The following is a 17,133-nucleotide window of genomic DNA, read 5'->3' on the forward strand; positions in this document are numbered from 1 at the left end:
GTTCACCTCCCCTCACAACCCCTCTCCGGCAACACATGAGCCAGTTCATGGCAATATACAATGTTGCAATGATCTAAAAAAAAAAAAAACGTTCAGATTTAAGGATTTAGTTTTTTCGTTTTAGGTGAATGCCACATTTTGATTTTGTACCTCAATTGAATATTTTGAAATTATGAGTGAAGCAAAAGCAACACTGCATAAATAAGGTTAAATGAAACCATAATCAGAAATAAAATGTTCCTCGTTGTGTTTTTAATGATTGATTTTTGCAATTTTCTGTAATATGTCTTTACGTATATGTAAAAAGATTGCTTTTTATAGGTGCTTTGTCACTTGTGCAATCTTTCCTGACTGTTGTCTTAAGTTTAATAAATGAATCAAATATTTGTTTTTTTTTTATTCTCTTAAGCACCTTTTCCTAATGGGACTCATGTGATTTCTTCTATAGTAAAATATTTGATGACTGAGAAGAGGGAAGTATTTACTTTTGTATGTATGGATACATTTAAAGTATTCATAGCTCAACGATGCATAGTATATCGTTTTGGTTACATTTTAAATAAAATGTGCTTAACATTTAAAGTCAAGAATGTTACTGCCACGGTATCGCTTTTTGGGTGGGGCACCATCATCATTCATCATCATCATCGGTCATGATACTGTTTGTTTATTTATTTGATGTATTTAATTATTATTATTAACTTATCTATTTAATCTAGACCTATTCTCTTCCTCTCTTTTATTGTCGTTTTGTCCGATGTTTATATTGTCTCATTATTTATGTATTTAATTGCTGAATTTCCCCCAGCGATTGCTCTCGCTCGCTCTCTCTCTCACATTTATAAATAAACATGTTACGAATAGTGGTACAAGCTGCAAAGTGTAATCAAAATTGAATTACTGTGATCTAATTGTTTTTATTTTTAATTGGCACATACCTCAAAGCAGGGGTCTACTAATAGTGTAGGACTACTACTTTTTTGACATACATACTTTTGAAATAACAAATGTTCTCAAATTACCTTTAGTTGTTATTATTTTATGAGTAATAATTATTTTGAAGACAATGATTGTTATGAAAAAGACCAATATGCAACTTTTTTTGAATACATCTCTACCAGTGTACATTTTAAAATGATTACTTGTATAACATTCCAAGAAAATCTAAGAAAATGTTGCATCAATGCTGAGCTATTTTTGGAACAGGCCCTTAGACAATTCATATGGTCCTTCTGCGGGCATCACCTTGGTTACACCTGCACTATGGAATACCACCTGTAAGCCTAATAATGGTTATATGAGAGCAGCTGCCTGCTGCTGTCATATACTGTTATTTACATAATAATACGATTAGTCGACTAATCATGACTACTTTCGGTAACCAGTCAACTAGCAAAATAATGGATTGTAGCATCATTACACCATAGACACAGGTGTGAGCAATATTTCCAAGAGACAATGTGATAGCCATGAGCCTACAATATGTTCACTCCATCCTATTTCCCCTCAACTCTATACTCCTTTTCTTTACCAGAGATTTACCAATGAGGACCACTTGGCTGTACACAAACACAAGCATGAGATGACGCTAAAGTTTGCACCCAGGACAGACTCGGTCATTATTGCAGGTATGCTATTCCGCAACATGGTAAAATGGCGCACGTTTTAGGGCACTTTGTTTGATAAAAAGTTTTGCTTTTGGTATTCTCATTTCCCAGACCAGACGCCCACTCCTACTCGCTTCCTAAAGAACTGCGAGGAAGTAGGTCTGTTCAATGATCTGGCCAACTCCTTCGAACAAGACGACGATGACAGCAAGCGAGCAAAGAACTCTGTAAGATGGATTTTGTTTCGTATGTTGGAAACAGAAAATTGGTATGCATGGTTTTCATGGGACAGAGACCGACTGTTTTTTTTTTTTGCGGCGCACATATACTTGTCTGTACCATATGAACAACTCCACTTTTGTTTTATCTTTCCACACGATAGTTTTCTGGCACAGTAGCATTCTGAAACATCCAGGGCTTTTTAATAGACTTCACAACTAAATCAGTGTTGTTTAATTTTGAGCAGCTGTGACTTAATACATAGTTTTAGAGATTTCAGGAAATCTGAGCGTTTTCTTTACCTTATTGATTACGTTATGCTGTGCTCTCTGGTATCATTACAGAATGGCTACTCTGCTTCTTTCCAGTTCTATTCTATTCCAAGAGGTCATTTTGTGCTCAAGCCCTAAAGACAAATGCCAATCCAAGCCATCATTCATTACTTTTTTCATCTACAAAAAAATACCATGAATTACACTAGGTGAAGGAGGATTTTAGTAGAATTTTGCCAATCTGTTTTTACAAAGGGCTTAGTGGTTAGCACGTCTGCCTCACAGTGCAGAGGATGTGGTTCCGGCTCCTGTGTGGAGTTTGCATGTTCTCCCTGTGCTTGGGTGGGTTTCTTTCAGGTACTCTGGTTTCCTCCCACATCCCAAAAAAGTGCATGGTGGTACTATTGATAACTCCAAATTGCCCCCTGGGTCTGACTGGGTGCAGTTGGTTTTTCGTCTATATGTACCCTGCAATTGGCTGGCAACCAGTTCAGGGTGTCCCACGCCTACTGCAAGTTGGGATAGGCTCCAGCACGCCCGCGATCCTCGTGAGGAAGAAGTGGTTCGGAAAATGGATATAGAAAATGTGCTTTTAATGTACTTTTAATCTTACACATCTCAATTTGGCTATTTCTGCTATAGAATTTTGCCTGAAAACACAAATAATGTTTGTCTGTCACTGTCTTTGTTGGAAATGTTGATTTTAGTTCTACAAATTCCAGTTTGACAAACCAACGGTGGTGGGTGGACTTGCACGTGTACGAGGTATTTACTGTGTGTATCTCTTCGTCTCTGCCTTCTTAGCTCCCGGCTCCCTCCTCCGCGGCTTTGGACATGAGCCTGCAGACACCATCAGATGTGAAGGTGAAGGAGGAGGAACCAGTGGAGGTTGACTCCTCGCCACCAGACAGTCCAGACTCCATCTCTGCAACAACAGAGAGCAGAGAGCCCTTGGTCAAGGTGAAGGTAAGACACATTATTTTATTGCAAACGAGGAGTGAATGTAAATAATGACATTAACCGTGATATTGTCACAGGACATGCCACCCAGGAGCTCAGCTCCAACACCTACCATTGTGCGTCCAGGTTCCCTGCCGTTGCACCTGGGCTTTGATGCCCTTCAGCCCACCATGCCATCACCCACCTCCGTTATCACACAGGCACCACCTTCTAATCGCACTTTGGGGTGAGTTTTATATTTGTTTATATTTGTCCAAAGGATCTGGACAGGTTTGCATTCTGCACAATGTGCAGGCATCCTTGTTATTTTCGTTTTAGTGCTGTCTACAAGCAAGGAATATGATGACTTTTTGCCCCCACAATTGTACATAGTGTCACTGTAGGCACGGAGCTCAAAGCGACGTGACGTATCAACCTATTGTTCATATCTCAAATATCTTCAACTAATTGTCTTGTCATAATTTGTTCTCAACCTCAATAGATTTGAAATGCACAAGATGTATGTACATAAACTATCGACTTAAAGATTAAATTTCAATTTATTAACATCCAAATCAAGTGAAGGGCGTATGTTCGCATTCATGAGTTCTGAAGCATCTAGCTGAATATTAGCAGATAATATTGCCCGTACCTCTTCAACAGAGATCATTCTGCTGGCTTTATAATAATAACCAAAAATATTCCATTGGTAGCCATACATGCCCACGCCGTGGCACTACCACCACCATGATAAGGTGGCCATTTGACATAGACACAATTGTCATAAAAATAAAACAAATAGGATCTGCTTAAACTGCAGATTTTACTTTTAGTTTGAGGGTATTACATCCAAATCGGAAATTACAATTTTCTTACGTAAATACAGTCAAACCTCGGTTTTCGACCACATTCCATTCCAGAAGGCAATTCAAGAAATGAATCGTTTGAATTCCGAATCTATTTTTCCCATTACAAATAATGGGAAAAAAATTAATCCGTTCCAAGACTAACAAAAACGCCTTTTTTAAAGCATTTTTTCATTTGTGCATTTTTGTCCGATCGCGCAACTCCAGCGCACCACCGAACGCGCAACCGCATTATTCGCATTATTGTGACAGGCGTCGCTGAAATTTAGAAAATATTTTTAAAGTCCTGATGTACTTACCAAAATTTTAGTGGCCTCAGTGCGCAGGAAGCTTAATTTGGTCCGATCGCGCAACTGCAGCGCGCCGGGTGCTCACTGTCGCATTGCTTTAAGAGCGTCCTTGTGTTTTAGGATGGCTTTACTGCTCCCACTTGCTTTCTTTGGAGGCATGATTAGGGGTTAATACAATCCTCAAAGGAACGAAAATACAATAACAACGAACGGAGTCAGTTGGCATCCGGGTCGCGCGGTCGGGTTTTCTCGGGTCCTCTCGGCTCACCTCGCGAGGTTCAACCTCCGAAATTTTGTTTGACAACCGAAGCAAAGAAATCTCGAATTTTTCGTTCGAATTCCGATTTGTTCGAGAACCGGGACGTTGGAAAACCATGGCTTGACTGTACAAGGTCCTACATTAAGCCGTCCATGTCGCGGTGGCCCTGAGATGTATATATACACACACGTGCGTGCGCATGCACACGCACACACGCGCGCACACACACACACACACACACACACACACACACACACACACACGTAGTGTACCCTTTTTTTCCCCTGCACATTTTGATTTGTATCACCTATGCAAACACCTCTGATTTCTGTTTAGTTCACCAACAAGCCACTACCCCATGATGATGCTCCCCTCGGGTCAGGCGGTGCCTGTCCTCCCAGGGCCTGTTCAGATACCATCTGTCATCAATGTAAGGCTTGCAAAAAAAACTTTTTAGGTGACAATAATTTGAATTATTTCTGAATGGTGGTGTATTTTATGTGCTTTCAAGCTGGCTCGACCCATGTGTATGGTACCAAACATTCCCGGGATCCCTGGTCCTTCTCTTGGAAGCAGCAGCAGCGGTTCAAATTCCCCTTCTGGCTACAGCATCCACTCCGAGGCCAAGATGGTTAGCGCTTGATAAGCTCTCTATTTTTAACCTTTTTATCTCTCCGCCGTTTTTGTCTGCATTATCACCCTGCAGCCACCCATTGGTCCTCATTTGGCTCAGTTTCGTAGTCATATGACTTTATATTATTGTACTTAACCCTTGGGACCCAAGTTTACAAATATTGATGCGTAGTAGAGAAGAAATAGTATGGACATTTAGCATCATATTTGTAAAGACAAAAAATTAGCTCAATTACCAGTATTAGGTATTCTCTTGAGCATAGGCAGTACTGGTAAAAAGTCAACAAGTTAAAAAAGTTAACGAATCTCAAACATACACCATCGCAATGGATTTTATTTTGACTAAAAAATTTACGTTTTACTCATTAGAAATCGTAAAAAGTAACTCCCGACAAATTTTCATACATGACACGTAAATCATTACATCCATCTGTTCTTATTGGGCACAAGAAGGTAAACAGATATTAGAATAGCAAGTGATTTGTGGACAAAGCAACACAAATAAATGCAAAATGGAGTCAAACAGCTGGTAGCAGCGGTAGCTTAATGGCTACAACAACACATCAGCAATTAGCCGAGTGCACTTCAACATCCTTAATTGTGTGAGAGGGAAAAGCTGCTAAACTGAAGACGTATCCAACATGCCATTTGTAGTTTCATCAACAAAGAATACAACAAGGTGTCAGCGACAGAGGCGTTTTTAGCAAAATGCGGTGATAATTACAAAAGGCTAAAAGCCGAAAATAGAATAAAAGCTGAAAATGGTGCGCAACAAAACTAAATCTTAAATAAATCATGTGTACACACACCTGTAGTAAATCGACAGGGAGGAAGAGGACAAAGTGCTCTGATTTGAAAACAGATGCAAACAAGAATTGTAGCCCATCGACTGAGCGTTCCTGCCACTCGGGCAACACATTTTTTCTCCCATCTACAGAACATTGTCTTGGAGCAGTGCCAGAGGTGCTTATTTATCAACCGTGCGTCTGAACATCATCATGCAAAGGGTTAGGAACATACATTTAAGCACAACTTGAACATGTGCACTTCAAAATCGAGCAGGAAAACAATGAAACTATAGATAAAACTTAAACTGATGCCTAAAGAACAAAACGTCGGTCGGTGCGTGCGTAAGTTGATTTCTGCTGATCTGCAGTAGTGTGTGCGTGATGTTTGTCAATTGATACCCCCTCAAATGCCCCTCACACACACTCGGCTTTTGAGCACAGGCAGTACTTGTATTTGTTCACTAAAAAACTAAACTCAAAATTACGACAGTCAATTTATTTTCTTGTGTTTTATTTGCATGCTTTTAACCTCTCATCCATCAGAAATAAATGCAGCCATTATCTCACGCTCATTTTTTTGTAATCTCACCTGCATTAAGTGTTCCAAACAGGGATTTTGGATTCGTTTCATTCTTTAATCGGATAGCTTATTATGACCCTTCAGACATCGGCCAAAGCGATCATCTAAATGGCCGATATTTGCCAATTGTTTGGCATTTATGTACGCTAACTATTTACAGCTGTTGTACCCAAGTAACTGGTGTCGTTATTTAACTAATTCTGGATGCTTGATATGTCATCCTTCTCCAGCACACAAGAATTTAGAAATGCTTCTATTCATAGATGATAAATGAGGCCCTTGGTGATTTTTAATCCTACTCTGGAGTCGATTTAGCCCACATTGATCTCTCAGTTACGCCATTTGCCATCAAAGTCTGCCTACTGACTGATGCATTTTCCCGTAGCGTCTGAAGGCAGCGCTGTCCCACCAGAGCCCATCAGGACACAGTATAGGCATGATGGCCATGGGCAACAGTCCGATGGCACCTCAGAGAGCGGAACAGAGCCAGCTGCTTGTCCAGCAGCCAGATGCTCAATCACCTGCACAGCCTCAGGTACACGGTGTCATCTAACAGACATTCTTCAAGTGGATATTTTCAAAATAATAACAATATAGTCAATAGTCAACAATATATATTCCCAAAGGTATTTATTCACCACCACACAATTTCATTTTGAAAATCAAATATTTTTACTGACATAATATTGGCATTGTTAGCATTCAAAAGATTATTGTTTGCAAGAAAAAAACTATTCTGTAACTTTTAATGCTCAAATGTCTTCAATTTAATGTGTTTCAAGATTTGCAATATGTTTTCTGAGAATGCAGCTTACATTTTTAATTACCATAATTTCTGGACTATAAGCCGCACCTGATTATAAACCGCACCAGCTAAAATTAGGGGAAAATCTTGTTTTTTCAGATATAAGCCGCACCGAACCATAAACCGCGGTATTTTAACGTTTAATTACCATTCATTAAGAGCCAAATCGACTGGCTTTAATTTAAAAGCGACATTGTGCTGTCCTCGGTAAGATCCGTGTTGGCTTTGTCCAAGATAGACAGCGAGCTAACGCTGAACTGATGCCGCAAGACGTCCTTCGGTCGTTTTGTAGCTTTATTAGGAAATCATACCACCAATAACAGAATAAAACTAGAAAAGATAAGTGTCAGATATATAGTTCCGTTTACATGAAAACAAGAAAATATAACATGGATCATACAAAGCGTTGCCTCTGTCGCAGTTTCTCCCAAGTTTTTCTCGGCGGGCATGTACAGTCGTATGCAGATGTTTGGGCACCCTTGATTATTTTCATGATATTTCTTTATAAATCATTGGTTGTTCGGGTCATCAATTTCAGTTAAATATATCATATAGCAGACAAACACAGTGATATTTGAGAACTGAATTGAAGTTTATAAAATTTACAGAAAGTGTGCAATCCCTTACTTGAACAAAAGTAGGCAGGTGCATAAATTTGGGCATGTTTTGTCAAGAAGAATGGTCAAAAATACCTTCAACCAAAATCCAGACTCTCATTGGAAGTTATAGGGAGCGTTTAGAGGCTGTTATTTCTGCAAAAGGAGGATCTACTAAATATTGATGTCATTTTTCTGTTGGGGTGCCCAAATTTATGCACCTGCCTACTTTTGTTTCAGTAATGATTGCACACTTTCTGCAAACTGCACACTTTCTGCAAATTCTATGAACTTCATTTCACTTCAATTCATGTCGAGCAAAGAAGTCCAGTAACGAAACACCACTCGGATAGATATCGTGGGGCCCGTTCTTCTTAATCACGCCTCTCCGGGTCTCATGGCTCACCACCTGTGGGAGGGGCCAAAGGGGTCAGATGCAATGTGAGCTGGGAGGCAGACAAAGGTGGGGACCTTGGTGATCCAATAATCCCTGGCTACAGAAACAGATAGACTCAAATAGATTATTCAAATCAAAGTCAGTTGCGTAGCTCAATAGCAACTGAGAATCTGTCAGAAAAAGTGTGTGTGGCTTTTGTTGTCAGGCCTGTTTTTTTTTTTTTCTAAACATCTATGATGTACCAAAATAACCAAGGGTTAACTCAAGCTTCCCTTTTCTATCAAACCCTGCATCTGCCTGGACCGCATCTACCCACCCATCTGCAGGTATCACCAGCACAGCCCACAGGTGGGCGTCGGCGACGGACAGCAGACGATGACCCGGATGAGCGGAGGCAGCGCTTCTTGGAGAGGAATCGAGCGGCGGCATCACGCTGCAGGCAGAAACGCAAACTGTGGGTCAACTCGTTGGAAAAAAAGGCAGAGGAGCTCAGCAGCATGAACGTCTCGCTGTCGGTACGTCTGTGGGCCAAGAGCAAATTACTCTGAGGGTGTCAGATAACAAGACAATATCTGAAAAGCAGTTATGCAATGGTACCTCAAGGTTTGGAATGAATTATCCGTTTGTCCGTCCTCAGTAGAGCAAATTGTAGAGCAGGGGTCACCAACCTTTCTTAAACCGAGGGCTACTACCTGGGTACTGATTAAGGCAATGGACTACCAGTTTGACACACACTTCTGAAATAGCCGATTTGCTCAATTTAGCCTGTATGTGTTGTTATTGTCATTTCCAGTTCACGTGTGTAATTTAAACAAGAATAGCTAAAATAAAATAAATAAATGCAGCTCACTGGTAAGTGCCGCTATTTGAGCTAATTTTAGAACAGCCCTGCAGGTGACGCAGGCGGTCCTCACGGGCGATCTGGTGCCCGCGGGCACCGTGTTGGTGACCCCTGTTGTAGAGGATGCTGGAAACCTGATACAGGGTCACAGTTTTTTCGTTGCATGTCGGGTTATGAAATGGGAACAAAGGATACTAAATGAACTTTTTCAATATTGCTCCCTTAACCCACAACTCAATACTTTTAAGTGGGAGCTGTGGAGATAAACTTTGTGCTGAAATGCTGTGCTTGTACAGAACGAGGTGTCTCTGTTGCGAAACGAGGTGGCTCATTTGAAGCAGCTGCTGCTGGCACACAAGGACTGTCCTATCACCACCCTGCAGAAGAAATCCACCTACCTAGGTGAGCCTAGCAAAAACAAACATTGCCAACAGACTTTAGGCACAAAACTATAATTACTCAACTCAGATCTGACATACTCAATTTTTAGAACAGTGCAATTGTCACCTGCAGGAGTTTTCTGCTTTGTACTGATTTGTTCTGAGTTCCAATAAAGGTACAGTTGCCCTGAAGGGACGAACGTGGTTTGCTTTTTACAAGCTGTGATCAGTCAGCATAAATAAAATGCCATATTGACTTGATCCTAGTTGTCGAGAGTGTGTCTTATGGTTTTCTGCAGGTTGAAAGTATAATGGTGCATCTTTGATTCACAGTAGCTGTGGACGAGAACATGAAAGATACCTCGGAACCAACAGGTTCCCCCGCGCCGGTGATCCAGCACAGCTCGTTGGCGCCCAGCCCCTCGGTCGTCCACAACGGCCTGAGTTCGAGGGCGGCGGCTGAAGCCATGGCCATGTCTGTGCTCGCTGGTTTGGGTCAGCAGCAGAACGTCGAGAGCGGAGCTTCTCACATCATCATGGCTGCACATTCGCAGTCCGCCGCCAGATGATGAGCAATGGCGCCACACAGACTCCCCTCACGTTTTTCACTCAGTGAAGAAGAGCAGCGTCTTCCCGGCCCTTTCATGCCCTTCTTCTGTTGAGCCATCACACTGTGGCCTGGAGCTCAGTAGCAGCCTTCTGGAAATGGACTGACTGAGACTTTGAGAGAGCTTCCTGTTCACTTTGCCATAGATGACAGGGGCTGGACTCCCCTTCTTGCTCCTTGTTGTGTCTTCTCTTCCTCACTGAATGGTTGACATGTACCGCTCACACACATTTGCAGACACTCACGCCTGTCCGGCAGGATTTACACAGCACATCTAAGTGTCCAGTACATTGGGCTCGAGCTGGATTGGACTCGTCCTTTAGCAGAGATGGTGTTACACATTTTTTGTGAACAAAGGACATTTGATTTTGACCTTTTGTGCCTGCTCTGTTGCATTTTGAATCCAGCCATTTAGGATGTCTGATGACAAAGAGCACTAACAGAAGATCTTGACTGCTGCATTAGTATCTCACTAGTCTACATAATTTTTTTCAGATGTATTTTTATGTTCAACAATTATCTGATGTCACTGCGGGTTCATTTACTAAACACCTGAAAGAAGCCACATGCAAGTGACAACATGGACGTAAACAACAACAGAATCATTAGTTGGCCAGGACTGACCCTTTACCCCCATTGGTTTGAATGCTGTTAAATTCCTTGCAAAGTACTACATCGTATATTGCATATACTCTACAGTACTCCAAACATCCCTCCAATTGCAGCATACAGAAAAATAGAAGGAAGAAATTGGCTAGTTTTATTTATTTTGTTGTTATACATTGTTTCTATAATCACGGTGATAGTGGATTTTTTGGGGTGGCCCTTGCCCTACATCCCACGAGAATGGATTCAGCACCTGCACTGAGAAGCAGTTAAATTTGCTCCCCTTATTCAGAACCAAACCAAGTCATCATCTGTAAAATGATGACCATATACTTGAGGATCCTGAATGCAAACCATTTGGGTTTGTCAGTATTTATATCCCAAAGAAATTTTAATTCTAAATTAGCTGAAAAATTGTGTCTTAGCATATTTGCAGTGGTAATAACAATAGATTTATGTAGCGTTATTCTGGACACTAAAAGATGCTTTACACTGACCACATTCATGCGCTTAAACATTCTCATTCTGGTGGTGGTAAACTACATAAGCAGACACAACTGCCTGGGGGCAGGCTGACAGATACGTGGCTACAAGTGTGCGCCAGCGGCCCTTCAAACTACTGCCAAACATTCGCATGCATCCAGTTTGAGTGGCGTTGGAGAAGTCGTATGAAGTGTCTTGCCCAAGGACAAAATGACACATGACTCGGTCAGAGTGGGATTTAGAAAGCCGATCCTCCGGTTACTGAACGACCCACTCTACCACCGAGCCACGGCCACTACTAGTCCTCATCACTCATGTGTCCACACTTTTTCGACAGCCACACAAGACTTCTCACACCCCTGCACCCGTTTTTAAATAGTATTGCGGGCCATGTCCTTATTCATTCATTCGTTCATCTTCCGAACTGCTTTTCGCGGACATGCTGGAGCCTATCCCAGCTGTCTTTGTGGGACACCCTGAACTGGTTGCCAGCTAATCGCAGGGCACACGTAGACAACTGTTCACACTCAACACTCACCCCAACAATTTAGAGTGGTCAGTCGGCCTACCATGCATGTTTTTGCAATGTGGGACGAAACTAGCGTACCTAGAGCAAACCCACGCAGGCACGGGGGGAACTTCCAAACTAGTTTGGACTCCACTGATTTAAATAATCTGGATCAATGGGTGCTACTTTATTTGTGTGCAGTCAATCAACCCTGCGGGCCAGACACAATAGCAGACTACAGCCGATTTTTGTCCACATTTGCAAAAGGCCTTATTTTGCCTGAATATATCCGATGTTTTGTTTCATCCTAATTGTGCCAAAAATGGTAATTGCGACATGATGCATGTGGTGTGAATCCAGCGCCTTTCAAAGTCACACGCAGAAAGTGCCTCTACTCTTAAGTCATGCAAACAAACATCCCAATGGCTCATATGGAAAATACTCCCAAATATTTTGGGAAGTGCTTCCTATTTTGGAAAGTGCTTCCTACACACTGATGTCAACTTAAAATCATACCTCATGTTACACCCCTTTATGAAAAATCGTATAAACTGTGGATGGTTCAGTGTATCCCAACATAGCGCTTTGTTTACTTTGCATCATGGACAATACTAGCGAGCTACATTTATTTTCTTCCTTTAGCCTACTTCTATGTGCAACTACATATAATCACACACAAAATTGTCTTGCTTTCCAAGATGAGTACAATGGGGTGATGAAATACTCAAATTATGTGAGTCAGCAATAATTCCCTTCATGCAGGGAATTTAGTCTTGCTAACGCTTCCATTTCAGCGTGTGGGACTCGTGACTTAAGTTGCACTCTATGTAATTCAGGACGGTTGCAAATAATTGCTGCTATCCCACATGCTCCGTACCAAAAAAAATTAAACAATACAAAGCCATGTATAGTGTATGACCACAAATCAAAAAACACATTCACCTCTCTAAATATGTACCGTTTTTGACATGACATCACTACTTTGAATTGCACTTCTAGTGTCTGAACAGATGGCCTTTAAAATCACGTGTGCCTCTTCAAATTTCCATATAAACATTCTATTATGGGTTACAAAAAGTCAAAGATAGAAAAAAATCATTTTATTATGCAAACAGTACTGTCATTTGGTGACGAAACGGGGCTATAACATAAGCAGATATTTTTCTTAGTTTCCTTGTGTAATTTTTAAAAATACCTTTTCTGCCTAGTATGGTCATGTATTTGCAAAAAAGAAAGATATTTGTCTCGAAATGTACGAGCTTGCCTTTCTGCGCTAAAACTTGCAAGAATGTGGTTGCTTTGGTTCATTATGCTCTTCTTATTCTGACAATCTTTTATTTCAATGGTATTTAGAATATCAATTATCTGTACTGTACAACAAAAATGGGGGAAGGGCTTCTTTCACATCTGAAAAGTTTTAGTTGTTCACATCATCTCTGCCTTTCTCCCCAGAATTGTACAACTTGCTATAAAACACTTTATCGTGAATATGGTCTTTTGCCCTAACTTATTACCAGTAATAATGACAGTCTTCACTATATTAATTTGACCTGTAGTTAAAAGTAGTGAAATGAGCAGTTTGTTGAATGTTGCAACAATGTTACAGTTCTGTACATGTTATTTTTTTTGTAACACTCCCTTGGTAGACTGATGATTGGATGAGGTGTCTTTGTACTGTAAATATATGTATCATATGAATATATTTACTTTTTCATGCATGTCCAAGTGGAATACTATAAACACATATTATTTTGCTGCAATGTTCTAAATGAAATGTGGTGTTATGAACATTGCAGCACACTTGTTTTCAGTTAACGCTTGTTCGCTGTTATGTTCGCTCCCATTGTTAACTAGTTTTCAAATTCAGATGCAGATCATATACTAAGAATTTCAACAAAGTGAGAAATAAAACATGTTTTATACATTTTTTGTTTGACTCTTGATTGACTAGTTTCTGAGTACAAATGGTCTCCTGTGGCTGAAGAACGGAGTACATTAAGATATTCTTAACTATGAAGACGCTTCATTGGAATCCCAGACTAATGATGTATTCATATTATTTGAAGGTCTGTAAAATAAAATAAGAATGAACCACCAAACTTGCCTATGAATATTCCCATTTGACCATCTCACTCACTGTTTGAGCCTATCCAATCCAATAAAATTTCACCCAGTGTCTGCAATACCCATCTAGTATTGTCAGTACTTTGTTGAAATACACGTCTGGGTAACCTGAAAAAATATATATCTTGTAACTTCATAAAGAATACAAAAGGACAGAGCAATTTATTTTAAACTTTATTTTAAACTATTTTATTTTAAATATTGACGTAGCTGTCAGACACACTGTTTTATAACGCTAGGTAACACAAATATTCAATTGAATGAATAAATGTGACACACTGTAGCAACGTTGTAAAACCGCAATCTCTTAACAGTGAAAGCAAATTTTATTGATTGTAAATAAATATAATGTATTTTAAACCCTGGTCCCACGAGAGCCATATATTGCCTGCTGTATGTCTCTCCCGACTCCAACACACCCGATTCAAATGATCAGCTCATCTGCATGCTTTGTAGAAACCTGAAACGAGCCTGATTATTTGTACCAGGTGTGTTGCAGCAGGGAGACGTGGAAAACGGGCAGGATATGGCTCTAGTGCGACCACAGTCCTCTACCGCTGACTTTAATGATCGAATGATTAGAAAAGCTTACTCGAGTAAATCTTGAGAATATTCCAGGCTTATGCGGTATTATATGGAGGAAGATTGGGGTCATAAATTTTGTACTTGAAAAAATAAAACTCGTACTTCAATAAAATAAAACTTGAATCTGAAAATAAACGTGCTGAGCTTAAAACTTGGAAAATAAGACAATGTATTCAAAATAAAAATACTTATTTGAAAGTTTTTTCGAGTTGAAAATAGTAATAATGAACTAATTCTTTTCAGGTTTCACCTAAATGTATTTTTTAACATTTTTAGGCTGTTGTAAAAACTTGCTTAAACAATTGAATTGTAAAAAAAAAAAAAAGAAAGAAAAAACGCTTATAGCACCTGGTATTCCCAGGCGGTCTCCCATCCAAGTACTAACCAGGACCGACCCTGCTTAAGCTTCCGAGATTGGACGAGATCGGGCGTTCTCAGGATAGTGTGGCCATAAGTGAAAGACTTTCGAAACATTTTATGTTTTATAGAAAATATCACCGTAGAAATCGCCAATTGATGGCTGTGGTGAAGTTGCCTTTAACCGGAGAATGTCAACCGGTGGTACACCGCTCTCGAGTGGTCCGTGGCGGTGTTGTATGTTGTCCGCGAAACTGAAAACTAATTGGGGGAGTGGCTGATGGTGTAGGGGTACAATTACTTGTTTTGTGTGCTGACACCGTGAGTTCGATCCCGAGATGGTGAGAATTTGTGTTTAAGTGACAAAAAAGATGATAGTTTTTGACAGCTTTTTATGTGGTAGCACGAATTTTTTATTGCGACCTGCATTTTGCTGTATCAAAGTAAATGTCATGAAAATGGGATAAACCCATTATTTGTAAAATAACCCAACACAACAGTGTTGGGTTATTTTACAAATAATGACTGCTGCTTTGATTTCACAGCGAGGCAACCTCTTTATTCATTGTATATTGTCTGCTCTCTAGCGGTAAAAGACGGCACTACAATGGTATGGATGACACCACGCAATATACAGGACTGTCTCAGAAAATTAGAATATTGTGATCCATCCATCCATTTTAGTCCCTTAGTCCCCACGGAGGTCGCGGGTGTGCTGGAGCTTGTCCCAGCCGTCATCGGTCAGTAGGCGGGGGACACCCTGAACTGGTTGCCAGCCAATCGCAGGGCATACAGAGGCAAACAACCATTCCCCCTCAGGGACAGTTTGGAGCGCTCAATCGCCCTACCAAGCATGTTTTTGGGATGTGGGAGGAAAACGGAGTACCCGTAGAAAACCCACGCAGGCACAGGGAGGACATGCAAACTCCACACAGGGAGGGCTGGAGGTGGAATCGAACCCGCACCCTCCTAACTGTGAGGCAGAGGTGCTACCCAGTGCCCCACCGAGCTGCCAGAATGTGATAAAAATAAAAAATAAAAAAACGAGCTGGCTTCATTACAAATCAACTGAAATATTGCAAGCGTTTTATTATTTTAATACTGCTGATTATGGCATACAGCTTGAGAAAACTCAAACATTCTATCTCAAAATATTAGAATATTTCCTCAGACCAAGTAAAAAAAAAGATTTAAAACAGCAAAACAAAATCCAATATTTGCAAATGTCTATTAATGCACTCAGTACTTGGTTGGGAATCCTTTTGCACGGATTACTGCAACCAATGCGGCGTGGCATGAAGGCAATCAGCCTGTGCATTGCTGAGGTGTTATGGATGGCCAGGATGCTTCAATAGCGGCCTTTAGCTCATTTGCATTGTTGGGTCTGGTGTCTTTGATCTTCTTCTTCACAATACCCCACAAATTCTCTAATGGGGTTCAGGTCAGGGGAATTGGCAGGCCAATCGAGGACAGTAATGCCATGGTCAGTCCACCATTTACTGGTGGTTTTGGCACCGTGGGCAGGTGCCAGATCATGCTGGAAAATGAAATCATCATCTCCATAGAGCTTTTCAGGAGACGGTAGCATGTAGTGCTCTAAAATCTGCATTTACTCTGGACTTGATGAAACACAGTGGACCAACACCAGCAGCTGACATGGCTCCCCAAACCATCGCTTGGGGATTTCAAGCAACTTGGATTTTGCTCCTCTCCAGCCTTTCTCCAGACTCTGGCGCCTTGACTTCCAAATGAAATACAAAACTTGCTTTGGTCTGAAAAGAGGACTTTGGACCATTCTGGAACTGTCCAGTGCTTCTTTTCCATAGCCCAAGTCAGACACTTCTTCCGTTGTCTTGAGTTCAGAAGTGGCTTAACCATGGGAATACGGCTATTGTAGGCCATTTTTCGGACACGTCTGTGAACAGTGGCTTTTGATACCTGGACTCCAGTTTCAGTCCACTGATGGTGTGTATTGAACATTTGCTCTAACTTTTACAATTTTTGCCCGATTCGACCCGTTTCAACTGTAGAATTCCAAAGTAAACCTTTTAAACCTGTAGTTTTCGTTTTGCTCGAAATTCTCAAAAATTTGGGCGCAAATTTTTTTTTGATTCCCATTCATTCTCTATGGGGCATTCAACATTTGCTGTAACTTCAACGTTTTTCAACCGATTCAATCCATTTCAACTTTCAACTGTTCATCATTTGCCCACCTATTCCACAACTTCCCACTTACCAAAAATTCCAAACTTTCAATTTTGAAATTCACGCCAAATTCTCCAAAATTTCACTTGACACTTCTCATTTCTACATTTCTCAAGTAATTCAACTCGTTTCAACATCAATCTGGAGCATTCCCCAATAATTTATTCAGCTTCTTCGCCTTCACAC

General features: G+C 40.7%; 1 protein-coding gene and 1 pseudogene across 5 annotated transcripts in view; one reads left to right on the plus strand and one right to left on the minus strand.

Annotated features, from left to right (window-relative positions):
• The window catches only part of atf7a (activating transcription factor 7a), a 39,835-nt gene extending 26,232 nt beyond the window's left edge, over positions 1–13,603 (plus strand). For 3 of the 5 annotated variants that reach the window (XM_088361864.1, XM_088361855.1, XM_088361836.1), the window contains 10 exons: positions 1,535–1,628; positions 1,719–1,834; positions 2,903–3,064; positions 3,136–3,284; positions 4,789–4,882; positions 4,964–5,083; positions 6,839–6,988; positions 8,578–8,766; positions 9,389–9,494; positions 9,806–13,603. In XM_088361864.1, coding sequence (XP_088217990.1) covers positions 1,535–1,628; positions 1,719–1,834; positions 2,903–3,064; positions 3,136–3,284; positions 4,789–4,882; positions 4,964–5,083; positions 6,839–6,988; positions 8,578–8,766; positions 9,389–9,494; positions 9,806–10,041 — 1,416 coding nt within the window. In that variant the 3' untranslated portion in view covers positions 10,042–13,603. The remainder of the gene's footprint in view (positions 1–1,534; positions 1,629–1,718; positions 1,835–2,902; positions 3,065–3,135; positions 3,285–4,788; positions 4,883–4,963; positions 5,084–6,838; positions 6,989–8,577; positions 8,767–9,388; positions 9,495–9,805) is intronic. The other 2 variants (XM_088361874.1, XM_088361844.1) reach the window with 2 other exon arrangements.
• Positions 13,604–14,721: 1,118 nt separating this feature from the next.
• Positions 14,722–14,841, minus strand: LOC148401384 (5S ribosomal RNA; annotated as a pseudogene).
• Positions 14,842–17,133: the final 2,292 nt, after the last annotated feature.

Source organism: Syngnathus floridae, chromosome 2, assembly GCF_059516105.1.
Source record: "Syngnathus floridae isolate MCC-2025c chromosome 2, RoL_Sflo_1.0, whole genome shotgun sequence".
Lineage (NCBI taxonomy): Eukaryota > Metazoa > Chordata > Actinopteri > Syngnathiformes > Syngnathidae > Syngnathus > Syngnathus floridae.